The sequence below is a fragment of the Taudactylus pleione genome, unplaced genomic scaffold, assembly GCF_031769625.1.
Source record: "Taudactylus pleione unplaced genomic scaffold, aTauple2 ptg000434l, whole genome shotgun sequence".
NCBI classification, from domain to species: domain Eukaryota; kingdom Metazoa; phylum Chordata; class Amphibia; order Anura; family Myobatrachidae; genus Taudactylus; species Taudactylus pleione.
Genome location: NW_028284836.1, coordinates 6,723,735 through 6,751,039, shown reverse-complemented (window position 1 = coordinate 6,751,039; position 27,305 = coordinate 6,723,735). Strand labels below are relative to the sequence as shown.

At 48.7% G+C, this 27,305-nt stretch overlaps 1 protein-coding gene across 4 annotated transcripts in view; it reads right to left on the bottom strand.

Moving 5' to 3' along the window:
* Positions 1 to 27,305, bottom strand: part of EFR3B (EFR3 homolog B) — a 361,584-nt gene that overhangs the window by 116,404 nt on the left and 217,875 nt on the right. For all 4 annotated transcript variants that reach the window (XM_088447581.1, XM_088447583.1, XM_088447582.1 and 1 more), the window contains 2 exons: positions 14,723 to 14,858; positions 12,899 to 13,060 (listed from right to left, as the gene is read on the bottom strand). In XM_088447581.1, coding sequence (XP_088303707.1) covers positions 12,899 to 13,060; positions 14,723 to 14,858 — 298 coding nt within the window. The remainder of the gene's footprint in view (positions 1 to 12,898; positions 13,061 to 14,722; positions 14,859 to 27,305) is intronic.

The window sequence follows — 27,305 nt, the reverse complement described above, 5'->3', positions numbered from 1 at the left end:
CTGTAGTGTGATGTTCTGGTAGAGCAGATGTCTGTAGTGTGATGTACTGGTAGAGCAGATGTCTGTAGTGTGATGTACTGGTAGAGCAGAGGTCGGTACTGTGATGTACTGGTAAGAGCAGAGGTCTGTAGTGTGATGTACTGGTAGAGCAGAGGTCAGTAGTGTGATGTACTGGTAGAGCAGAGGTATGTTGTGTGATGTACTGGTAGAGCGGAGGTCTGTAGTGTTATGTACTGGTAGAGCAGAGGTCTGTACTGTGATGTACTGGAAGAGCAGAGGTCTGTAGTGTGATGTACTTGTAGAGCTGAGGTCTGTAGTGTGATGTACTGGTAGAGCAGAGGTCTGTAGTGTGATGTACTGGTACAGCAGAGGTCTGTACTGTGATGTACTGGTAGAGCAGAGGTCTGTACTGTGAAATACTGGTAGAGCAGAGGTCTGTAGTGTGATGTACTGGTAGAGCAGAGGTCTGTAGTGTGATGTACTGGTATAGCAGAGGTATGTGCTGTCATGTCCTGGTAGAGCAGAGGCCTGCAGTGTGATGTACTGGTAGAGCAGAGATCTGTGGTGTGATGTACTGTTAGAGCAGAGGCCTGTACTGTGATGTACTGGTAGAGCAGAGGTATGTAGTGTGATGTACTGGTAGAGCAGAGGTCTGTACTGTGATGTACTGGTAGAGCAGAGGTCTGTACTGTGATGTACTGGCCGAGCGGAGGTCAGTACTGTGATGTACTGGTAGAGCAGAGGTCTGTAGTGTGATGTACTGGTAGAGCAGAGGTATGTAGTGTGATGTACTGGTAGAGCAGAGGTATGTAGTGTGATGTACTGGTAGAGCAGAGGTCTGTACAGTGATGTTCTGGCAGAGCGGAGGTCAGTACTGTGATGTACTGGTAGAGCAGAGGTCTGTAGTGTGATGTACTGGTAGAGCAGAGGTCAATACTGTGATGTACTGGTAGAGCAGAGGTCTGTAGTGTGATGTACTGGTAGAGCAGAGGTCTATAGTGTGATGTGCTGGTAGAGCAGAGGTCTGTAGTGTGATGTACTGGTAGAGCAGAGGCCTGTACTGCGATGTACTGGTAGAGCAGAGGTCTGTAGTGTGATGTACTGGTAGAGCAGTGGCCTGTACTGTGATGTACTGGTAGAGCAGAGGTCTGTAGTGTGATGTACTGATAGAGCAGAGGTCTGTAGTGTGATGTACTGGTAGAGCAGAGGTCTGTAGTGTGATGTACTGGTAGAGCAGAGGTATGTACTGTGATGTACTGGTAGAGCAGAGATCTGTAGTGTGATGTACTGGTAGAGTAGAGGCCTGTACTGTGATGTACTGGTATAGCAGAGGTATGTGCTGTGATGTACTGGTAGAGCAGAGGTCTGCAGTGTGATGTACTGGTAGAGCAGAGGTCTGTAGTGTGATGTACTGGTAGAGCAGAGGTATGTAGTGTGATGTACTGGTAGAGCAGAGGTATGTAGTGTGATGTACTGGTAGAGCAGAGGTTTGTACAGTGATGTTCTGGCAGAGGGGAGGTCAGTACTGTGATGTACTGGTAGAGCAGAGGTCTGTAGTGTGATGTACTGGTAGAGCAGAGGTCTGTAGTGTGATGTACTGGTAGAGCAGAGGTCAATACTGTGATGTACTGGTAGAGCAGAGGTCTGTAGTGTGATGTACTGGTAGAGCAGAGGTCTATAGTGTGATGTGCTGGTAGAGCAGAGGTCTGTAGTGTGATGTACTGGTAGAGCAGAGGCCTGTACTGCGATGTACTGGTAGAGCAGAGGTCTGTAGTGTGATGTACTGGTAGAGCGGTGGCCTGTACTGTGATGTACTGGTAGAGCAGAGGTCTGTAGTGTGATGTACTGATAGAGCAGAGGTCTGTAGTGTGATGTACTGGTAGAGCAGAGGTCTGTAGTGTGATGTACTGGTAGAGCAGAGGTATGTACTGTGATGTACTGGTAGAGCAGAGGTCTGCAGTGTGATGTACTGGTAGAGCAGAGATCTGCAGTGTGATGTACTGGTAGAGTAGAGGCCTGTACTGTGATGTACTGGTATAGCAGAGGTATGTGCTGTGATGTACTGGTAGAGCAGAGGTCTGTACTGTGATGTACTGGTAGAGCAGAGGTCTGTACTGTGAAATACTGGTAGAGCAGAGGTCTGTAGTGTGATGTACTGGTAGAGCAGAGGTCTGTAGTGTGATGTACTGGTATAGCAGAGGTATGTGCTGTCATGTACTGGTAGAGCAGAGGCCTGCAGTGTGATGTACTGGTAGAGCAGAGATCTGTAGTGTGATGTACTGTTAGAGCAGAGGCCTGTACTCTGATGTACTGGTAGAGCAGAGGTATGTAGTGTGATGTACTGGTAGAGCAGAGGTCTGTACTGTGATGTACTGGTAGAGCAGAGGTCTGTAGTGTGATGTACTGGTAGAGCAGAGGTATGTAGTGTGATGTACTGGTAGAGCAGAGGTATGTAGTGTGATGTACTGGTAGAGCAGAGGTCTGTACAGTGATGTTCTGGCAGAACGGAGGTCAGTACTGTGATGTACTGGTAGAGCAGAGGTCTGTAGTGTGATGTACTGGTAGAGCAGAGGTCTGTAGTGTGATGTACTGGTAGAGCAGAGGTCAATACTGTGATGTACTGGTAGAGCAGAGGTCTGTAGTGTGATGTACTGGTAGAGCAGAGGTCTATAGTGTGATGTGCTGGTAGAGCAGAGGTCTGTAGTGTGATGTACTGGTAGAGCAGAGGCCTGTACTGCGATGTACTGGTAGAGCAGAGGTCTGTAGTGTGATGTACTGGTAGAGCAGTGGCCTGTACTGTGATGTACTGGTAGAGCAGAGGTCTGTAGTGTGATGTACTGATAGAGCAGAGGTCTGTAGTGTGATGTACTGGTAGAGCAGAGGTCTGTAGTGTGATGTACTGGTAGAGCAGAGGTATGTACTGTGATGTACTGGTAGAGCAGAGGTCTGCAGTGTGATGTACTGGTAGAGCAGAGATCTGTAGTGTGATGTACTGGTAGAGTAGAGGCCTGTACTGTGATGTACTGGTATAGCAGAGGTATGTGCTGTGATGTACTGGTAGAGCAGAGGTCTGTAGTGTGATGTACTGGTAGAGTAGTGGTATGTGCTGTGATGTACTGGTAGAGCAGAGGTATGTAGTGTGATGTACTGGTAGAGCAGAGATCTGTAGTGTGATGTACTGGTAGAGCAGAGGTCTGTACTGTGATGTACTGGTAGAGCAGAGGTCTGTACTGTGATGTACTGGTAGAGCAGAGGTCTGTAGTGTGATGTACTGGTAGAGCAGAGATCTGTAGTGTCATGTACTGGTATAGCAGAGGTCTGTAGTGTGATGTACTGGTAGAACAGAGGTCTGTAGTGTCATGTACTGGTAGAGCAGAGTTCTGTAGTGTGATGTACTGGTAGAGCAGAGGTCTGTAGTGTGATGTACTGGTAGAGCAGAGATCTGTAGTGTGATGTACTGGTAGAGCAGAGGTCTGTAGTGTGATGTACTGGTATAGCAGAGGTATGTGCTGTCATGTACTGGTAGAGCAGAGTTCTGTAGTGTGATGTACTGGTAGAGCAGAGGTATGTAGTGTGATGTACTGGCAGACCAGAGGGCTGTAGTGTGATGTACTGGTAGAGTAGAGGTATGTACTGTGATGTACTGGTAAGAGCAAAGGTCTGTAGTGTGATGTACTGGTAGAGCAGATGTCTGTAGTGTGATGTACTGGTAGAGCAGAGGTATGTGCTGTGATGTACTGGTAGAGCAGAGGTCTGTAGTGTGATGTACTGGTAGAGCAGAGATCTGTAGTGTGATGTACTGGTAGAGCAGAGGTATGTACTGTGATGTACTGGTAAGAGCAAAGGTCTGTAGTGTGATGTACTGGTAGAGCGGAGGTCTGTAGTGTGATGTACTGGTAGAGCAGAGGTCTGTACTGTGATGTACTGGAAGAGCAGAGGTCTGTAGTGTGATGTACTGGTAGAGCAGAGGTATGTAGTGTGATGTACTGGTAGAGCAGAGGTCTGTACAGTGATGTTCTGGCAGAACGGAGGTCAGTACTGTGATGTACTGGTAGAGCAGAGGTCTGTAGTGTGATGTACTGGTAGAGCAGAGGTCTGTAGTGTGATGTACTGGTAGAGCAGAGGTCAATACTGTGATGTACTGGTAGAGCAGAGGTCTGTAGTGTGATGTACTGGTAGAGCAGAGGTCTATAGTGTGATGTGCTGGTAGAGCAGAGGTCTGTAGTGTGATGTACTGGTAGAGCAGAGGCCTGTACTGCGATGTACTGGTAGAGCAGAGGTCTGTAGTGTGATGTACTGGTAGAGCAGTGGCCTGTACTGTGATGTACTGGTAGAGCAGAGGTCTGTAGTGTGATGTACTGATAGAGCAGAGGTCTGTAGTGTGATGTACTGGTAGAGCAGAGGTCTGTAGTGTGATGTACTGGTAGAGCAGAGGTATGTACTGTGATGTACTGGTAGAGCAGAGGTCTGCAGTGTGATGTACTGGTAGAGCAGAGATCTGTAGTGTGATGTACTGGTAGAGTAGAGGCCTGTATTGTGATGTACTGGTATAGCAGAGGTATGTGCTGTGATGTACTGGTAGAGCAGAGGTCTGTACTGTGATGTACTGGTAGAGCAGAGGTCTGTAGTGTGATGAACTGGTAGAGCAGTGGTATGTGCTGTGATGTACTGGTAGAGCAGAGGTATGTAGTGTGATGTACTGGTAGAGCAGAGATCTGTAGTGTGATGTACTGGTAGAGCAGAGGTCTGTACTGTGATGTACTGGTAGAGCAGAGGTCTGTACTGTGATGTACTGGTAGAGCAGAGGTCTGTAGTGTGATGTACTGGTAGAGCAGAGGTCTGTAGTGTCATGTACTGGTAGAGCAGAGGTCTGTAGTGTGATGTACTGGTAGAACAGAGGTCTGTAGTGTCATGTACTGGTAGAGCAGAGTTCTGTAGTGTGATGTACTGGTAGAGCAGAGGTCTGTAGTGTGATGTACTGGTAGAGCAGAGGTATGTAGTGTGATGTACTGGTAGAGCAGAGGTCTGTAGTGTGATGTACTGGTAGAGCAGAGGTCTGTAGTGTGATGTACTGGTAGAGCAGTGGTATGTGCTGTGATGTACTGGTAGAGCAGAGGTATGTAGTGTGATGTACTGGTAGAGCAGAGATCTGTAGTGTGATGTACTGGTAGAGCAGAGGTCTGTAGTGTGATGTACTGGTATAGCAGAGGTATGTGCTGTCATGTACTGGTAGAGCAGAGTTCTGTAGTGTGATGTACTGGTAGAGCAGAGGCCTGTACTGCGATGTACTGGTAGAGCAGAGGTCTGTAGTGTGATGTACTGGTAGAGCAGTGGCCTGTACTGTGATGTACTGGTAGAGCAGAGGTCTGTAGTGTGATGTACTGATAGACCAGAGGTCTGTAGTGTGATGTACTGGTAGAGCAGAGGTCTGTAGTGTGATGTACTGGTAGAGCAGAGGTATGTACTGTGATGTACTGGTAGAGCAGAGGTCTGCAGTGTGATGTACTGGTAGAGCAGAGATCTGTAGTGTGATGTACTGGTAGAGTAGAGGCCTGTACTGTGATGTACTGGTATAGCAGAGGTATGTGCTGTGATGTACTGGTAGAGCAGAGGTCTGTACTGTGATGTACTGGTAGAGCAGAGGTCTGTAGTGTGATGAACTGGTAGAGCAGTGGTATGTGCTGTGATGTACTGGTAGAGCAGAGGTATGTAGTGTGATGTACTGGTAGAGCAGAGATCTGTAGTGTGATGTACTGGTAGAGCAGAGGTCTGTACTGTGATGTACTGGTAGAGCAGAGGTCTGTACTGTGATGTACTGGTAGAGCAGAGGTCTGTAGTGTGATGTACTGGTAGAGCAGAGGTCTGTAGTGTCATGTACTGGTATAGCAGAGGTCTGTAGTGTGATGTACTGGTAGAACAGAGGTCTGTAGTGTCATGTACTGGTAGAGCAGAGTTCTGTAGTGTGATGTACTGGTAGAGCAGAGGTCTGTAGTGTGATGTACTGGTAGAGCAGAGGTATGTAGTGTGATGTACTGGTAGAGCAGAGGTCTGTAGTGTGATGTACTGGTAGAGCAGAGGTCTGTAGTGTGATGTACTGGTAGAGCAGTGGTATGTGCTGTGATGTACTGGTAGAGCAGAGGTATGTAGTGTGATGTACTGGTAGAGCAGAGATCTGTAGTGTGATGTACTGGTAGAGCAGAGGTCTGTAGTGTGATGTACTGGTATAGCAGAGGTATGTGCTGTCATGTACTGGTAGAGCAGAGTTCTGTAGTGTGATGTACTGGTAGAGCAGAGGTATGTAGTGTGATGTACTGGCAGACCAGAGGGCTGTAGTGTGATGTACTGGTAGAGCAGAGGTATGTACTGTGATGTACTGGTAAGAGCAAAGGTCTGTAGTGTGATGTACTGGTAGAGCAGATGTCTGTAGTGTGATGTACTGGTAGAGCAGAGGTATGTGCTGTGATGTACTGGTAGAGCAGAGGTCTGTAGTGTGATGTACTGGTAGAGCAGAGATCTGTAGTGTGATGTACTGGTAGAGCAGAGGTATGTACTGTGATGTACTGGTAAGAGCAAAGGTCTGTAGTGTGATGTACTGGTAGAGCGGAGGTCTGTAGTGTGATGTACTGGTAGAGCAGAGGTCTGTACTGTGATGTACTGGAAGAGCAGAGGTCTGTAGTGTGATGTACTGGTAGAGCAGAGGTCTGTAGTGTGATGTACTGGTAGAGCAGAGGTCTGTAGTGTGATGTACTGGTAGAGCAGAGGTCTGTACTGTGATGTACTGGTAGAGCAGAGGTCTGTACTGTGAAATACTGGTAGAGCAGAGGTCTGTAGTGTGATGTACTGGTAGAGCAGAGGTCTATAGTGTGATGTACTGGTATAGCAGAGGTATGTGCTGTCATGTACTGGTAGAGCAGAGGCCTGCAGTGTGATGTACTGGTAGAGCAGAGATCTGTAGTGTGATGTACTGTTAGAGCAGAGGCCTGTACTGTGATGTACTGGTAGAGCAGAGGTATGTAGTGTGATGTACTGGTAGAGCAGAGGTCTGTACTGTGATGTACTGGTAGAGCAGAGGTCTGTACTGTGATGTACTGGCAGAGCGGAGGTCAGTACTGTTATGTACTGGTAGAGCAGAGGTCTGTAGTGTGATGTACTGGTAGAGCAGAGGTATGTAGTGTGATGTACTGGTAGAGCAGAGGTATGTAGTGTGATGTACTGGTAGAGCAGAGGTCTGTACAGTGATGTACTGGCAGAGCGGAGGTCAGTACTGTGATGTACTGGTAGAGCAGAGGTCTGTAGTGTGATGTACTGGTAGAGCAGAGGTCTGTAGTGTGATGTACTGGTAGAGCAGAGGTCAATACTGTGATGTACTGGTAGAGCAGAGGTTTGTAGTGTGATGTACTGGTAGAGCAGAGGTCTATAGTGTGATGTGCTGGTAGAGCAGAGGTCTGTAGTGTGATGTACTGGTAGAGCAGAGGCCTGTACTGCGATGTACTGGTAGAGCAGAGGTCTGTAGTGTGATGTACTGGTAGACAGTGGCCTGTACTGTGATGTACTGGTAGAGCAGAGGTCTGTAGTGTGATGTACTGATAGAGCAGAGGTCTGTAGTGTGATGTACTGGTAGAGCAGAGGTCTGTAGTGTGATGTACTGGTAGAGCAGAGGTATGTACTGTGATGTACTGGAAGAGCAGAGGTCTGCAGTGTGATGTACTGGTAGAGCAGAGATCTGTAGTGTGATGTACTGGTAGAGTAGAGGCCTGTACTGTGATGTACTGGTATAGCAGAGGTATGTGCTGTGATGTACTGGTAGAGCAGAGGTCTGTACTGTGATGTACTGGTAGAGCAGAGGTCTGTAGTGTGATGTACTGGTAGAGAAGTGGTATGTGCTGCGATGTACTGGTAGAGCAGAGGTATGTAGTGTGATGTACTGGTAGAGCAGAGATCTGTAGTGTGATGTACTGGTAGAGCAGAGGTCTGTACTGTGATGTACTGGTAGAGCAGAGGTCTGTACTGTGATGTACTGGTAGAGCAGAGTTCTGTAGTGTGATGTACTGGTAGAGCAGAGGCCTGTACTGCGATGTACTGGTAGAGCAGAGATCTGTAGTGTGATGTACTGGTAGAGCAGAGGTCTGTAGTGTGATGTACTGGTATAGCAGAGGTATGTGCTGTCATGTACTGGTAGAGCAGAGTTCTGTAGTGTGATGTACTGGTAGAGCAGAGGCCTGTACTGCGATGTACTGGTAGAGCAGAGGTCTGTAGTGTGATGTACTGGTAGAGCAGTGGCCTGTACTGTGATGTACTGGTAGAGCAGAGGTCTGTAGTGTGATGTACTGATAGACCAGAGGTCTGTAGTGTGATGTACTGGTAGAGCAGAGGTCTGTAGTGTGATGTACTGGTAGAGCAGAGGTATGTACTGTGATGTACTGGTAGAGCAGAGGTCTGCAGTGTGATGTACTGGTAGAGCAGAGATCTGTAGTGTGATGTACTGGTAGAGTAGAGGCCTGTACTGTGATGTACTGGTATAGCAGAGGTATGTGCTGTGATGTACTGGTAGAGCAGAGGTCTGTACTGTGATGTACTGGTAGAGCAGAGGTCTGTAGTGTGATGAACTGGTAGAGCAGTGGTATGTGCTGTGATGTACTGGTAGAGCAGAGGTATGTAGTGTGATGTACTGGTAGAGCAGAGATCTGTAGTGTGATGTACTGGTAGAGCAGAGGTCTGTACTGTGATGTACTGGTAGAGCAGAGGTCTGTACTGTGATGTACTGGTAGAGCAGAGGTCTGTAGTGTGATGTACTGGTAGAGCAGAGGTCTGTAGTGTCATGTACTGGTATAGCAGAGGTCTGTAGTGTGATGTACTGGTAGAACAGAGGTCTGTAGTGTCATGTACTGGTAGAGCAGAGTTCTGTAGTGTGATGTACTGGTAGAGCAGAGGTCTGTAGTGTGATGTACTGGTAGAGCAGAGGTATGTAGTGTGATGTACTGGTAGAGCAGAGGTCTGTAGTGTGATGTACTGGTAGAGCAGAGGTCTGTAGTGTGATGTACTGGTAGAGCAGTGGTATGTGCTGTGATGTACTGGTAGAGCAGAGGTATGTAGTGTGATGTACTGGTAGAGCAGAGATCTGTAGTGTGATGTACTGGTAGAGCAGAGGTCTGTAGTGTGATGTACTGGTATAGCAGAGGTATGTGCTGTCATGTACTGGTAGAGCAGAGTTCTGTAGTGTGATGTACTGGTAGAGCAGAGGTATGTAGTGTGATGTACTGGCAGACCAGAGGGCTGTAGTGTGATGTACTGGTAGAGCAGAGGTATGTACTGTGATGTACTGGTAAGAGCAAAGGTCTGTAGTGTGATGTACTGGTAGAGCAGATGTCTGTAGTGTGATGTACTGGTAGAGCAGAGGTATGTGCTGTGATGTACTGGTAGAGCAGAGGTCTGTAGTGTGATGTACTGGTAGAGCAGAGATCTGTAGTGTGATGTACTGGTAGAGCAGAGGTATGTACTGTGATGTACTGGTAAGAGCAAAGGTCTGTAGTGTGATGTACTGGTAGAGCGGAGGTCTGTAGTGTGATGTACTGGTAGAGCAGAGGTCTGTACTGTGATGTACTGGAAGAGCAGAGGTCTGTAGTGTGATGTACTGGTAGAGCAGAGGTCTGTAGTGTGATGTACTGGTAGAGCAGAGGTCTGTAGTGTGAAGTATTGGTAGAGCAGAGGTCTGTAGTGTGATGTACTGGTAGAGCAGAGGTCTGTAGTGTGATGTACTGTGATGTACTGTTAGAGCAGAGGTCTGTACTGTGATGTACTGGTAGAGCAGAGGTATGTGCTGTGATGTACTGGTAGAGCAGAGGTCTGTAGTGTGATGTACTGGTAGAGCAGAGGTCTGTAGTGTGATGTACTGGTAGAGCAGAGGTCTGTAGTGTGATGTACTGGTAGAGCAGAGTCTGTAGTGTGATGTACTGGTAGAGCAGAGGTCTGTACTGTGATGGACTGGTAGAGCAGAGGTATGTAGTGTGATGTACTGGTAGAGCAGAGGTCTGTAGTGTGATGTACTGGTAGAGCAGAGGTCTGTACTGTGATGTACTGGTAGAGCAGAGGTCTATAGTGTGATGTACTGGCAGAGCGCAGGTCTGTACTGTGATGTACTGGTAGAGCAGAGTCTGTAGTGTGATGTACTGGTAGAGCAGAGGTCTGTAGTGTGATGTACTGGTAGAGCAGAGGTCTGTAGTGTGATGTACTGGTAGAGCAGAGGTCTGTAGTGTGATGTACTGGTAGAGCAGAGGTCTGTACTGTGATGTACGGGTAGAGCAGAGGTCTGTAGTGTGATGTACTGGTAGAGCAGAGGTCTGTAGTGTGATGTACTGGAAGAGCAGAGTCTGTAGTGTGATGTACTGGTAGAACAGAGGTCTGTAGTGTGATGTACTGGTAGAGCAGAGGTCTGTAGTGTGATGTACTGGTAGAGCAGAGGTCTGTAGTGTGATGAACTGGTAGAGCAGAGGTCTGTAGTGTGATGTACTGGCAGAGCAGAGGTCTGTAGTGTGATGTACTGGTAGAGCAGAGGTCTGTACTGTGATGTACTGGTAGAGCAGAGGTCTGTACTGTGATGTACTGGTAGAGCAGAGTCTGTAGTGTGATGTACTGGTAGAACAGAGTCTGTAGTGTGATGTACTGGTAGAGCAGAGGTCTGTAGTGTGATGTACTGGTAGAGCAGAGGTCTGTAGTGTGATGTACTGGTAGAGCAGAGGTCTGTATTGTGATGTACTGGTAGAGCAGAGGTCTGTAGTGTGATGTACTGGTAGAGCAGAGGTCAGTAGTGTGATGTACTGGTAGAGCAGAGGTCAGCAGTGTGAAGTGCTGGAAGAGCAGATGTCAGTAGTGTGATGTACTGGTAGAGCAGAGGAATGTAGTGTGATGTACTGGTAGAGCAGAGGTCTGTAGTGTGATGTGCTGTGATGTACTGGTAGAGCAGAGGTATGTAGTGTGATGTACTGGTACAGCAGAGGTCTGTACTGTGATGTACTGGTAGAGCGGAGGTCTATAGTGTGATGTACTGGTAGAGCAGAGGTCTGTAGTGTGATGTACTGGTAGAGCGGAGGTCTGTAGTGTGATGTACTGGTAGAGCAGAGGTCAATACTGTGATGTACTGGTAGAGCAGAGGTCTGTAGTGTGATGTACTGGTAGAGCAGAGGTCTGTACTGTGATGTACTGGTAGAGCAGAGGTCTGTAGTGTGATGTACTGGTAGAGCAGAGGTATGTACTGCGATGTACTGGTAGAGCAGAGGTCTGTACTGTGATGTACTGGTAGAGCAGAGGTCTGTAGTGTGATGTACTGGTAGAGCAGATGTCTGTAGTGTGATGTACTGGTAGAGCAGAGGTCAGTAGTGTGATGTACTGGTAGAGTAGAGGTCTGTACTGTGATGTGCTGGTAGAGCAGAGGTCTGTAGTGTGATGTACTGGTAGAGCAGAGGTCTGTAGTGTGATGTACTGGTAGAGCAGAGGTATGTACTGCGATGTACTGGTAGAGCAGAGGTCTGTAGTGTGATGTACTGGTAGAGCAGATGTCTGTAGTGTGATGTTCTGGTAGAGCAGATGTCTGTAGTGTGATGTACTGGTAGAGCAGATGTCTGTAGTGTGATGTACTGGTAGAGCAGAGGTCGGTACTGTGATGTACTGGTAGAGCAGAGGTCTGTAGTGTGATGTACTGGTAGAGCAGAGGTCAGTAGTGTGATGTACTGGTAGAGCAGAGGTATGTAGTGTGATGTACTGGTAGAGCAGAGGTCTGTAGTGTGATGTACTGGTAGAGCAGAGGTCTGTACTGTGATGTACTGGTAGAGCAGAGTTCTGTAGTGTGATGTACTGGTAGAGCAGAGGTCTGTAGTGTGATGTACTGGTAGAGCAGAGGTCTGTAGTGTGATGTACTGGTAGAGCAGAGGTCTGTACTGTGATGTACTGGTAGAGCAGAGGTCTGTACTGTGAAGTACTGGTAGAGCAGAGGTCTGTAGTGTGATGTACTGGTAGAGCAGAGGTCTGTAGTGTGATGTACTGGTATAGCAGAGGTATGTGCTGTCATGTACTGGTAGAGCAGAGGCCTGCAGTGTGATGTACTGGTAGAGCAGAGATCTGTAGTGTGATGTACTGTTAGAGCAGAGGCCTGTACTGTGATGTACTGGTAGAGCAGAGGTATGTAGTGTGATGTACTGGTAGAGCAGAGGTCTGTAGTGTGATGTTCTGGTAGAGCAGAGGTCTGTAGTGTGATGTACTGGTAGAGCAGAGGTCTATAGTGTGATGTACTGGTAGAGCAGAGGTCTGTAGTGTGATGTACTGGTAGAGCAGAGGTCTGTAGTGTGATGTACTGGTAGAGCAGAGGTTTGTAGTGTGATGTACTGGTAGAGCAGAGGTCTGTAGTGTGATGTACTGGTAGAGCAGAGGTCTGTAGTGTGATGTACTGGTAGAGCAGAGGTCAGTAGTGTGATGTATTGGTAGAGCAGAGGTCTGTAGTGTGATGTACTGGTAGAGCAGAGGTCTGTAGTGTGATGTACTGTGATGTACTGTTAGAGCAGAGGTCTGTACTGTGATGTACTGGTAGAGCAGAGGTATGTGCTGTGATGTACTGGTAGAGCAGAGGTCTGTAATGTGATGTACTGGTAGAGCAGAGGTCAGTACTGTGATGTACTGGTAGAGCAGAGGTCTGTACTGTGATGTACTGGTAGAGTAGAGGTCTGTAGTGTGATGTACTGGCAGAGGTATGTGCTGTGATGTACTGGTAGAGCAGAGGTCTGTAGTGTGATGTACTGGTAGAGCAGTGGTATGTGCTGTGATGTAGTGGTAGAGCAGTGGTATGTGCTGTGATGTACTGGTAGAGCAGAGGTCAGTACACATGAAGTAAGGGGTTTATCTATGACAGTACCAATGGTTTTGATGACGGCCTCCTGGAACATTCTCTCTTCGTGCTCTTTGATAATCTTGGTACCGATGTTTATGGCAGAGTCGTAGCTGCCGGTCAGCTCATAGTCGATGCTCAGCCGCAGCTGGCGGAGTAACGTGTTAAACACTTCCAGCACTGTGGGGCCTGCACAGAACAAAATCCATTATATATATATATATATATATATATATATATGTATACACCATAGTATCTGATCTCTCTCAGGGTGATTGGATCACAGAGAACTGAGAATAAAGATTACAGAGAAGATTGTGTAATTTGTAGACACATATAGCAATGTACCTGCATGTATTATTACCTTATCCCTTATATGTAATTATATCCCTCTCTGTGCTAATAACAAGGAACAATAAGCAGCATTTAAAATGACCTATTACATAAGACGCTGCTTTCATTGACAGCTGTCTGCCACATAACTAAGTCTAATACATCCTTTCTATAGTGTCATTTATTTACAAATAGCTGTGTGCCACCTCATAGACCTCACCAAGGGCCTGATTCAGAGCCAGACGCAATTAGCGCTCGCTCGTCCAGAAAATAGGGGTGGCTATTCAAATTAAACGTTCGCTGTTTGCGGTCTGTTCACGCCTCTAGGTCTGAACGAGCGAACAAAACTTGCGGTCGTTTTTTGGGAAACTACGCCCCCTGGCCGCTCGCATCCTACGTCATGTCCGCTATTTATTAGATTAATCGAGTACATCGACCAGGATATGAACTGCTCGCTATTCTTGTGGTTGGTTTTTGCTACCACAATTTTGCGAGCAGTTCTGGCTATAAAATAACCCAGTGACGTGGTCAATGACGCTGCTGTTTTAATTATGCACACCCATAAAACGCCCGTTTTGACCTTTAAGCACGCCTGCGATCGGATCTCCACTCCCCGTTTTCAAGCACCTTCCCCTGTTACCACCCACATACGCCTCTTTCTGTCACTCAAATTATCAGGCATTCGCTATTTTGCGAGCACATGAATTTCGACCGCACTGACTGGTTCGCGCATGCGTCTAACGATCCGTACGCATGCGCAGTTGGGCAAACATCGCTCGGAGCGAACGAGCGGCCGCTTACGAGCGGCTCTGAATCAGGCCCCAAGTTCCTAGACAGGCGTAATTAGATAGCTGCACTATGACTGGCCTAGTGAGACAGTGGACCTCATTCAGAGGCGGTCGCAAAATGCGAGCGCTCGCTCTGAATGAGGGCGGCCGCTTTCATTTTCTTAGCCGGCCTCCTGGCCACTCGCTAGGCTGTTACCACCCACAGCTTAAACGAGCGACCAAGATGATGGTCGCGATGGTCAAGACCATCGCGACCATCAGGGCTTGCGGCGAGACCCTTGTGGTAGGGTCACGTCTGCCGCAAGCCCCAGAGAGCTTTCGGCTCTAATACAGCCGGAAGCTCTCTCACTGACATCACTGGTGATGTCAGTGGGGCCGCCCACAAACGGCAGGCGTTCGCTTGGGAACGCCTCCGTTTGTGAAGCAACCCCCCCTGCCACGCCTACAAAACGGGTCGAGCTGTCGATCAACATCGACAGCCGTCCCTTTTGTAGTGAGCCACGGGGGGAGAGAATTTCTCTCTCGCTCCAGAACTTGCGCACGAGCAGTGCGGCCGCTGCGCGTGTGCACAGCCAAATATCAACCCGCTTGTGAGCGGGTCTGATTGAGGTCCAGTGTCCCTTACTAGCCTGCAGTTTTGAGACATTGTCCATTAGCGACCAAATCAAAACAGCGTCCCCCTCTAAATCATGGCCCATTGTATCTAGACGCCATGTGCTTACATACATACCTACAGAACCGGTGGCTGCGATAACAGTGGCCTCGGACAGGACCTCCACAATCCCGGCTCGCACGGTGGCCGCACTTTTACTGTTTGCGTCCAGGTGGCTCAGTAGCAGCTGTATGACCAGGTGGGAGTGCTGGGGCTACGGAATATTAGCGGTAAACACATTAACAACGCGGCCAGTTGTAGCCAAATCACAGTTCATAAATGGCTTCAGATATATGACATGAATTGTAGTTGTCTTTCCTTGCTGTGGTTTATTCTGCGTATCAGAGTTGATGGGCCACATTACCACTATCATGAGCGATTATACATAGCGTAACGTCCTCTACTTATATTTAACATTCGCTTGTTCCTAGATTAAATTAAACTACTGTATTAAAACACCAAATGGTGATTTAATAAACACATACTCTGGGCATGATATTAGCGCCCATGATCGCATTGCAGTATGCGATATTAGCACTGGAATGGATTAACTAGCACCCGCAGAGACAGGGGCTCCGAAAGGATCGCGTCCCTGCGATAGAAAAATATAGGGCCTCATTTATCAAGAAGTTTAATCATTCACAACCAGTGATAAAACTCGCTGTGTATGATAATGGTGCTCCAGCCAATCATCTGTTTGAAAAATGTCACCTGGGAGCTGATTGGCCAGAGCATCATTATCGTGATTGATAAATGAGGTCCATCGCTGTTTTATTGTGGTAGTTATTCATCTAGTAGCCATTGCTCAGCGCACACAGGAGGTGGTCCGAGGCATGCAGCGCAGCCATCAGGGGGGCACAGGCTGATGATTGGCTCCCGGGATGAGCATCGCTGACGGATCAGTTAATTGGCTTAAATATCGCCCCTGGGGAAACCTTTCACATTAATATTTAGTGTTGCGGGTGAGAATAAATAGCTTTGGCACTGTTTGCAATGCAATATCTGCAACTAACTGTACATTAGCACCAGTGTTAGTACATGAGTTTTAGAGGGTGTAACTAACTATAATGAATAATGCCAGGTAGGTCATACTTCTTTATAAAAGACATTTAGTGCTAAAGAAGCAAGGGAGCCCTAGGGTAATAGCTAAAGCCACCTTACACAGAGAGAACCTGTACTAATAGGGAGTACTGAGGGGCTGATGCCACCTGCAGGTCATATCCCAGCATTACATACATACAGGAGCTCTACATTATACTCTCCATGCATGGTTCTAACCTGTCACATGTAGGAGGCAGCTGACTGCCTGCGTACTCAGGAGGAATTTATTTTACCTTTTTGCCAACATAAAATAACTCCCTTCACTCTGACACCCACTATATGCATGCCAGCCCCACTCCTGCGTACATACAGCCCCACTCCTGCATACATACAGCCCCACTCCTGCATACATACAGCCCCACTCCTGCGTACATACAGGGCTATACATACAGCTCAGACAGCCCCACTCCTGTATATAGACAGGGCTATACATACAACTCAGACAGCCCCACTCCTGTGTACAGACAGGGCTATACATACAGCTCAGACAGCCCCACTCCTGTGTACAGACAGGGCTATACATACAGCTCAGACAGTCCCACTCCTGTGTACAGACAGGGCTATAAATACAGCTCAGACAGTCCCACTCCTGTGTACAGACAGGGCTATACATACAGCTCAGACAGTCCCACTCCTGTATATAGACAGGGCTATACATACAGCTCAGACAGCCCCACTCCTGTGTATAGACAGGGCTATACATACAGCTCAGACAGTCCCACTCCTGTATATAGACAGGACTGTACATACAGCTCAGACAGCCCCACTCTTGTGTACAGACAGGGTTATACATACAGCTCAGACAGTCCCACTCCTGTGTATAGACAGGGCTATACATACAGCTCAGACAGTCCCACTCCTGTATATAGACAGGACTGTACATACAGCTCAGACAGCCCCACTCTTGTGTACAGACAGGGCTATACATACAGCTCAGACAGTCCCACTCCTGTAAATAGACAGGGCTATACATACAGCTCAGACAGCCCCACTCCTGCGTACAGAAAGGGCTAAACATACACCTCAGACAGTCCCACTCCTGTGTACAGACAGGGCTATACATACAGCTCAGACAGTCCCACTCCTGTGTACAGACAGGACTATACATACAGCTCAGACAGTCCCACTCCTGTGTACAGACAGGGCTATACATACAGCTCAGACAGTCCCACACCTGTATATAGACAGGGCTATACATACAGCTCAGACAGTCCCACTTCTGTATATAGACAGGGCTATACATACAGCTCAGACAGTCCCACTCCTGTGTACAGACAGGACTATACATACAGCTCAGACAGTCCCACTCCTGTGTACAGACAGGACTGTACATACAGCTCAGACAGTCCCACTCCTGTGTACAGACAGGGCTATACATACAGCTCAGACAGTCCCACTCCTGTGTACAGACAGGGCTATACATACAGCTCAGACAGTCCCACACCTGTATATAGACAGGGCTATACATACAGCTCAGACAGTCCCACTCCTGTGTACAGACAGGGCTATACATACAGCTCAGACAGTCCCACTCCTGTGTACAGACAGGGCTATACATACAGCTCAGACAGCCCCACTCCTGTGTACAGACAGGGCTATACATACAGCTCAGACAGTCCCACTCCTGTGTACAGACAGGGCTATACATACAGCTCAGACAGCCCCACTCCTGTGTACAGACAGGGCTATACATACAGCTCAGACAGTCCCACTCCTGTGTACAGACAGGGCTATACATACAGCTCAGACAGCCCCACTCCTGCGTACAGACAGGGCTATACATACAGCTCAGACAGTCCCACTCCTGTGTACAGACAGGGCTATACATACAGCTCAGACAGTCCCTCTCCTGTGTACAGACAGGAATATACATACAGCTCAGACAGCCCCACTTCTGAGTACAGACAGGACTATACATACAGCTCAGACAGTCCCACTCTTCTGTAGAGACAGGGCTATACATACAGCTCAGACAGTCCCACTCCTGTGTACAGACAGGGCTATACATACAGCTCAGACAGTCCCACTCCTGTGTACAGACAAGGCCATACATACAGCTCAGACAGCCCCACTCCTGTGTACAGACAGGGCTATACATACAGCTCAGACAGCCCCACTCCTGTGTACAGACAGGGCTATAAATACAGCTCAGACAGTCCCACTCCTGTGTACAGACAGGGCTATACATACAGCTCAGACAGCCCCACTCCTGTGTACAGAGAGTGCTATACATACAGCTCAGACAGACCCACTCCTGTGTACAGACAGGGCTATACATACAGCTCAGACAGTCCCACTCCAGCGTACAGACAGGGCTATACATACAGCTCAGACAGTCCCACTCCTGTGTACAGACAGGACTATACATACACCTCAGACAGCCCCACTCCTGTGTACAGACAGGGCTATACACACAGCTCAGACAGATCCACTCCTGTGTACAGACAGGGCTATACATACAGCTCAGACAGTCCCACTCCTGCGTACAGACAGGGCTATACATACAGCTCAGACAGTCCCACTCCTGTGTATAGACAGGGCTATACATACAGCTCAGAAAGCCCACTCCTGTGTACAGACAGGGCTATACATACAGCTCAGACAGTCCCACTCATGTATACAGACAGGGCTATATATACAGCTCAGACAGTCCCACTCCTGTGTATAGACAGGGCTATACATACAGCTCAGACAGTCCCACTCCTGTAAATAGACAGGGCTATACATACAGCTCAGACAGTCCCACTCCTGTGTAGACAGGGCTATACATACAGCTCAGACAGTCCCACTCCTGTGTACAGACAGGGCTATACATACAGCACAGACAGCCCCACTCCTGTGTACAGACAGGGCTATACATACAGCTCAGACAGCCCCACTCCTGTGTACAGACAGGACTATACATACAGCTCAGACAGCCCCACTCCTGTATATAGACAGGACTATACATACAGCTCAGACAGTCCCACTCCTGCGTACAGAAAGGGCTAAACATACACCTCAGACAGTCCCACTCCTGTGTACAGACAGGGCTATACATACAGCTCAGACAGTCACACTCCTGTGTACAGACAGGACTATACATACAGCTCAGACAGTCCCACTCCTGTGTACAGACAGGACTGTACATACAGCTCAGACAGTCCCACTCCTGTGTACAGACAGGGCTATACATACAGCTCAGACAGTCCCACTCCTGTGTACAGACAGGGCTATACATACAGCTCAGACCGTCCCACTCCTGTGTACAGACAGGGCTAAACATACAGCTCAGACAGCCCCACTCCTGTGTACAGACAGGGCTATACATACAGCTCAGACAGTCCCACTCCTGTGTACAGACAGGGCTATACATACAGCTCAGACAGCCCCACTCCTGTGTACAGACAGGGCTATACATACAGCTCAGACAGTCCCACACCTGTATATAGACAGGGCTATACATACAGCTCAGACAGTCCCACTTCTGTATATAGACAGGGCTATACATACAGCTCAGACAGTCCCACTCCTGTGTACAGACAGGGCTAAACATACAGCTCAGACAGTCCCACTCCTGTGTACAGACAGGGCTATACATACAGCTCAGACAGTCCCACTCCTGTGTACAGACAGGGCTAAACATACAGCTCAGACAGCCCCACTCCTGTGTACAGACAGGGCTATGCATACAGCTCAGACAGCCCCACTCTTGTGTACAGACAGGGCTATACATACAGCTCAGACAGTCCCACTCCTGGGTACAGACAGGGCTATACATACAGCTCAGACAGTTCCACTCCTTTGTACAGACAGGGCTATACATACAGCTCAGACAGTCCCACTCTTGTATATAGACAGGGCTATACATACAGCTCAGACAGTCCCACTCCTGTAAATAGACAGGGCTATACATACAGCTCAGACAGCCCCACTCCTGCGTACAGACAGGGCTAAACATACACCTCAGACAGTCCCACTCCTGTGTACAGACAGTGCTATACATACAGCTCAGACAGTCCCACTCCTGTGTACAGACAGGACTATACATACAGCTCAGACAGTCCCACTCCTGTGTACAGACAGGGCTATACATACAGCTCAGACAGCCCCACTCCTATATACAGACAGGCCTATACATACAGCTCAGACAGTCCCACTCCTGTGTACAGACAGGGCTATACATACAGCTCAGACAGCCCTACTCCTGTGTACAGACAGGGCTATACATACAGCTCAGACAGTCCCACTCCTGTGTACAGACAGGGCTATACATACAGCTCAGACAGCCCCACTCCTGTGTACAGACAGGGCTATACATACAGCTCAGACAGTCCCACTCCTGTATATAGACAGGGCTATACATACAGCTGAGACAGTCCCACTCCTGTATATAGACAGGGCTATACATACAGCTCAGACAGCCCCACTCCTCCGTACAGACAGGGCTATACATACAGCTCAGACAGTCCAACTCCTGTGTACAGACAGGGCTATACATACAGCTCAGACAGTCCCTCTCCTGTCTACAGTCAGGAATATACATACAGCTCAGACAGCCCCACTCCTGAGTACAGACAGGACTATACATACAGCTCAGACAGTCCCACTCTTCTGTACAGACAGGGCTATACATACAGCTCAGACAGTCCCACTCCTGTGTACAGACAGGGCTATACATACAGCTCAGACAGTCCCACTCCTGTATATAGACAGGGCTATAAATACAGCTCAGACAGTCCCACTACTGTGTACAGACAGGGCTATACATACAGCTCAGACAGTCCCTCTCCTGTCTACAGTCAGGAATATACATACAGCTCAGACAGCCCCACTCCTGAGTACAGACAGGACTATACATACAGCTCAGACAGTCCCACTCTTCTGTACAGACAGGGCTATACATACAGCTCAGACAGTCCCACTCCTGTGTACAGACAGGGCTATACATACAGCTCAGACAGTCCCACTCCTGTATATAGTAAGGGCTATAAATACAGCTCAGACAGTCCCACTCCTGTGTACAGACAGTGCTATACATACAGCTCAGACAGCCCCACTCCTGTGTACAGAGAGTGCTATACATACAGCTCAGACAGCCCCACTCCTGTGTACAGACAGGGCTATACATACAGCTCAGACAGTCCAACTCCTGTGTACAGACAGTGATATACATACAGCTCAGACAGCCCCACTCCTGTGTACAGACAAGGCTATACATACAGCTCAGACAGTCCCACTCCAGCGTACAGACAGGGCTATACACACAGCTCAGACAGTCCCACTCTTGTATACAGCCAGGCCTATACATACAGCTCAGACAGTCCCACTCCTGTGTACAGACAGGACTATACATACACCTCAGACAGCCCCACTCCTGTGTACAGACAGGGCTATACATACAGCTCAGACAGTCCCATTCCTGTGTACAGACAGGGCTATACATACAGCTCAGACAGTCCCACTCCTGTGTACAGACAGTGATATACATACAGCTCAGACAGCCCCACTCCTGTGTACAGACAGGGCTATACATACAGCTCAGACAGTCCCACTCCTGCGTACAGACAGGGCTATACATACAGCTCAGACAGTCACTCTCCTGTATACAGACAGGGCTATATATACAGCTCAGACAGTCCCACTCCTGTGTATAGACAGGCTATACATACAGCTCAGACAGCCCCACTCCTGTGTACAGACAGGGCCTTACATACAGTTCAGACAGCCCCACTCCTGTGTACAGACAGGGTTATACATACAGCTCAGACAGTCCCACTATTGTGTACAGATAGGGCTATACATACAGCTCAGACAGTCCCACTCCTGTGTACAGACAGTGCTATACATACAGCTCAGACAGTCCCACTCCTGTGTACACAGGGTTATACATACAACTCAGACAGTCCCACTCCTCTGTACAGACAGGGCTATACATACAGCACAGACAGCCCCACTCCTGTGTACAGACAGGGCTATATATACAGCTCAGACAGCCCCACTCCTGTGTACAGACAGGACTATACATACAGCTCAGACAGCCCCACTCCGGTATATAGACAGGACTATACATACAGCTCAGACAGTCCCACTCCTGTCTACAGACAGGACTATACATACAGCTCAGACAGTCCCACTCCTGTGTACAGACAGTGATATACATACAGCTCAGACAGTCCCATTCCTGTGTACAGACAGGGCTATACATACAGCTCAGACAGTCCCACTCCTGTAAATAGACAGGGCTATACATACAGCTCAGACAGCCCCACTCCTGCGTACAGACAAGGCTATACATACAGCTCAGACAGTCCCACTCCTGTGTACGGACAGGGCTATACAAAGAGATCAGACAGTCCCACTCCTGTGTACAGACAGGACTATACATACAGCTCAGACAGTCCCACTCCTGTGTACAGACAGGGCTATACATACAGCTCAGACAGCCCCACTCCTGTGTACAGACAGGGCTATACATACAGCTCAGACAGACCCACTCCTGTGTACAGACAGGGCTAAACACACAGCTCAGACAGATCCACTCCTGTGTACAGACAGTGATATACATACAGCTCAGACAGCCCCACTCCTGTGTACAGACAGGGCTATACATACAGCACAGACAGCCCCATTCCTGTGTACAGACAGGGCTATACATACAGCTCAGACAGCCCCACTCCTGTGTACAGACAGGGCTATACATACAGCTCAGACAGTCCCACTCCTGTATATAGACAGGGCTATACATACAGTTCAGACAGTCCCACTCCTGTATATAGACAGGGCTATACATACAGCTCAGACAGCCCCACTCCTGCGTACAGACAGGGCTATACATACAGCTCAGACAGTCCCACTCCTGTGTACAGACAGGGCTAAACATACAGCTCAGACAGCCCCACTCCTGTGTACAGACAGGGCTATACATATAGCTCAGACAGTCCCACTTCTGTATATAGACAGGGCTATACATACAGCTCAGACAGCCCCACTCCTGCGTACAGACAGGGCTATGCATACAGCTCAGACAGCCCCACTCTTGTGTACAGACAGGGCTATACATACAGCTCAGACAGTTTCACTCCTTTGTACAGACAGGGCTATACATACAGCTCAGACAGTCCCACTCTTGTGTACAGACAGGGCTATACATACAGCTCACAGTCCCACTCCTGTGTACAGACAGGGCTATACATACAGCTCAGACAGTCCCACTCCTGTGTACAGACAGGGCTATACATACAGCTCAGACAGCCCCACTCCTGTGTACAGACAGGGCTATACATACAGCTCAGACAGTCCCACTCCTGTATATAGACAGGGCTATACATACAGCTCAGACAGTCCCACTCCTGTAAATAGACAGGGCTATACATACAGCTCAGACAGCCCCACTCCTGCGTACAGACAGGGCTAAACAGACACCTCAGACAGTCCCACTCCTGTGTACAGATAGTGCTATACATACAGCTCAGACAGTCCCACTCCTGTGTACAGACAGGGCTATACATACAGCTCAGACAGTCCCATTCCTGTGTACAGACAGGACTATACATATAGCTCAGACAGTCCCACTCCTGTGTACAGACAGGGCTATACATACAGCTCAGACAGCCCCACTCCTGTGTACAGACAGGGCTATACATACAGCTCAGACAGTCCCATTCCTGTGTACAGACAGGGCTATACATACAGCTCAGATAGTCCCACTCCTGTAAATAGACAGGGCTATACATACAGCTCAGACAGCCACACTCCAGCGTACAGACAGGGCTAAACATACACCTCAGACAGTCCCACTCGTGTGTACAGACAGTGCTATACATACAGCTCAGACAGACCCACTCCTGTGTACAGACAGGGCTATACATACAGCTCAGACAGCCCCACTCCAGCGTACAGACAGGGCTACACATACAGCACAGACAGCCCCACTCCTATGTGCAGACAAGGCTATACATACAGCTCAGACAGTCCCACTCCTGTGTACAGACAGGGCTATACATACAGCTCAGACAGCCCCACTCCTGTGTACAGACAGGGCTATACATACAGCTCAGACAGTCCCACTCCTGTGTACAGACAGGGCTATACATACAGCTCAGACAGTCCCACTTCTGTATATAGACAGGGCTATACATAGAGCTCAGACAGCCCCACTCCTGCGTACAGACAGGACTATACATACAGCTCAGACAGTCCCACTCTTGTGTACAGACAGGGCTATACATACAGCTCAGACAGTTCCACTCCTTTGTACAGACAGGGCTATACATACAGCTCAGACAGCCCCACTCCTGTGTACAGACAGGGCTATACATACAGCTAAGACAGTTCCACTCCTTTGTACAGACAGGGCTATACATACAGCTCAGACAGTCCCACTTCTGTATATAGACAGGGCTATACATAGAGCTCAGACAGCCCCACTCCTGCGTACAGACAGGACTATACATACAGCTCAGACAGTCCCACTCCTGTGTACAGACAGGGCTATACATACAGCTCAGACAGTCCCACTCCTGTGTACAGACAGGGCTATACATACAGCTCAGACAGTCCCACTCCTGTGTACAGACAGGGCTATACATACAGCTCAGACAGCCCCACTCATGTGTACAGACAGGGCTATACATACAGCTCAGACAGTCCCACTCCTGTATATAGACAGGGCTATACATACAGCTCAGACAGTCCCACTCCTGTAAATAGACAGGGCTATACATACAGCTCAGACAGCCACACTCCAGCGTACAGACAGGGCTAAACATACACCTCAGACAGTCCCACTCCTGTGTACAGACAGTGCTATACATACAGCTCAGACAGACCCACTCCTGTGTACAGACAGGGCTATACATACAGCACAGACAGCCCCACTCCTGTGTGCAGACAAGGCTATACATACAGCTCAGACAGTCCCACTCCTGTGTACAGACAGGGCTATACATACAGCTCAGACAGCCCCACTCCTGTGTACAGACAGGGCTATACATACAGCTCAGACAGTCCCACTCCTGTGTACAGACAGGGCTATACATACAGCTCAGACAGCCCCACTCCTGTGTACAGACAGGGCTATACATACAGCTCAGACAGACCCACTCCTGTGTACAGACAGGGCTATACATACAGCTCAGACAGCCCCACTCCTGTGTACAGACAGGGCTATACATACAGCTCAGACAGCCCCACTCCTGAGTACAGACAGGGCTATACATACAGCTCAGACTGCCCCACTCTTGTGTACAGACAGGGCTATACATACAGCTCAGACAGTCCCACTCCTGTATATAGACAGGGCTATACATACAGCTCAGACAGCCCCACTCCTGTGTACAGACAGGGCTATACATACAGCTCAGACAGCCCCACTCCTGTGTACAGACAGGGCTATAAATACAGCTCAGACAGTCCCACTCCTGTGTACAGACAGGGCTATACATACAGCTCAGACAGATCCACTCCTGTGTACAGACAGTGCTATACATACAGCTCAGACAGCCCCACTCCTGTGTACAGAGAGTGCTATACATACAGCTCAGACAGCCCCACTCCTGTGTACAGACAGGGCTAAACATACAGCTCAGACAATCCCACTCCTGTGTACAGACAGGGCTATACATACAGCTCGGACAGTCCAACTCCTGGGTATAGACAGTGATATACATACAGCTCAGACAGCCCCACTCCTGTGTACAGACAGGGCTATACATACAGCTCAGACAGTCCCACTCCTGTGTACAGACAGGGCTATACATACAGCTCAGACAGCCCCACTCCTGTGTACAGACAGGGCTATACATACAGCTCAGACAGTCCCACTCCTGTGTAGACAGGGCTATACATACAGCTCAGACAGTCCCACTCCTGTGTACAGACAGGGCCATACATACAGCACAGACAGCCCCACTCCTGTGTACAGACAGGGCTATACATACAGCTCAGACAGCCCCACTCCTGTGTACAGACAGGACTATACATACAGCTCAGACAGCCCCACTCCTGTATATAGACAGGACTATACATACAGCTCAGACAGTCCCACTCCTGTCTACAGACAGGGCTATACATACAGCTCAGACAGTCCCATTCCTGTGTACAGACAGGGCTATACATACAGCTCAGACAACCCCACTCCTGTGTACAGACAGGACTATACATACAGCTCAGACAGCCCCACTCCTGTAAATAGACAGGGCTATACATACAGCTCAGACAGCCCCACTCCTGCGTACAGACAGGGCTAAACATACACCTCAGACAGTCCCACTCCTGTGTACAGACAGGGCCATACATACAGCACAGACAGACCCACTCCTGTGTACAGACAGGACTATACATACAGCTCAGACAGCCCCACTCCTGTATATAAACAGGACTATACATACAGCTCAGACAGTCCCACTCCTGTCTACAGACAGGGCTATACATACAGCTCAGACAGTCCCATTCCTGTGTACAGACAGGGCTATACATACAGCTCAGACAGCCCCACTCCTGTGTACAGACAGGACTATACATACAGCTCAGACAGCCCCACTCCTGTAAATAGACAGGGCTATACATACAGCTCAGACAGCCCCACTCCTGCGTACAGACAGGGCTAAACATACACCTCAGACAGTCCCACTCCTGTGTACAGACAGGGCTATACATACAGCTCAGACAGTCCCACTCCTGTGTACAGACAGGACTATACATACAGCTCAGACAGTCCCACTCCTGTGTACAGACAGGACTATACATACAGCTCAGACAGTCCCACTCCTGTGTACAGACAGGGCTATACATACAGCTCAGACAGCCCCACTCCTGTGTACAGACAGGAGCATATGTACAGCTCAGACAGTCCCACTCATGTGTACAGACAGGGCTAAACATACAGCTCAGACAGCCCCACTCCTGTGTACAGACAGGGCTATACATACAGCTCAGACAGTCCCACTCCTGTGTACAGACAGGGCTATACATACAGCTCAGACAGCCCCACTCCTGTGTACAGACAGGGCTATACATACAGCTCAGACAGTCCCACTCCTGTATATAGACAGGGCTATACATACAGCTCAGACAGCCCCACTCCTGTGTACAGACAGGGCTATGCATACAGCTCAGACAGCCCCACTCTTGTGTACAGACAGGGCTATACATACAGCTCAGACAGTTCCACTCCTTTGTACAGACAGGGCTATACATACAGCTCAGACAGTCCCACTCTTGTGTACAGACAGGGCTATACATACAGCTCAGACAGTCCCACTCCTGTGTACAGACAGGGCTATACATACAGCTCAGACAGTCCCACTCCTGTGTACAGACAGGGCTATAGATACAGCTCAGACAGCCCCACTCCTGTGTACAGACAGGGCTATACATACAGCTCAGACAGTCCCACTCCTGTATATAGACAGGGCTATACATACAGCTCAGACAGCCCCACTCCTGTGTACAGACAGTGCTATACATACAGCTCAGACAGTCCCACTCCTGCGTACAGACAGGGCTATACATACAGCTCAGACAGTCCCACTCCTGTGTACAGACAGGACTATACATACAGCTCAGACAGTCCCACTCC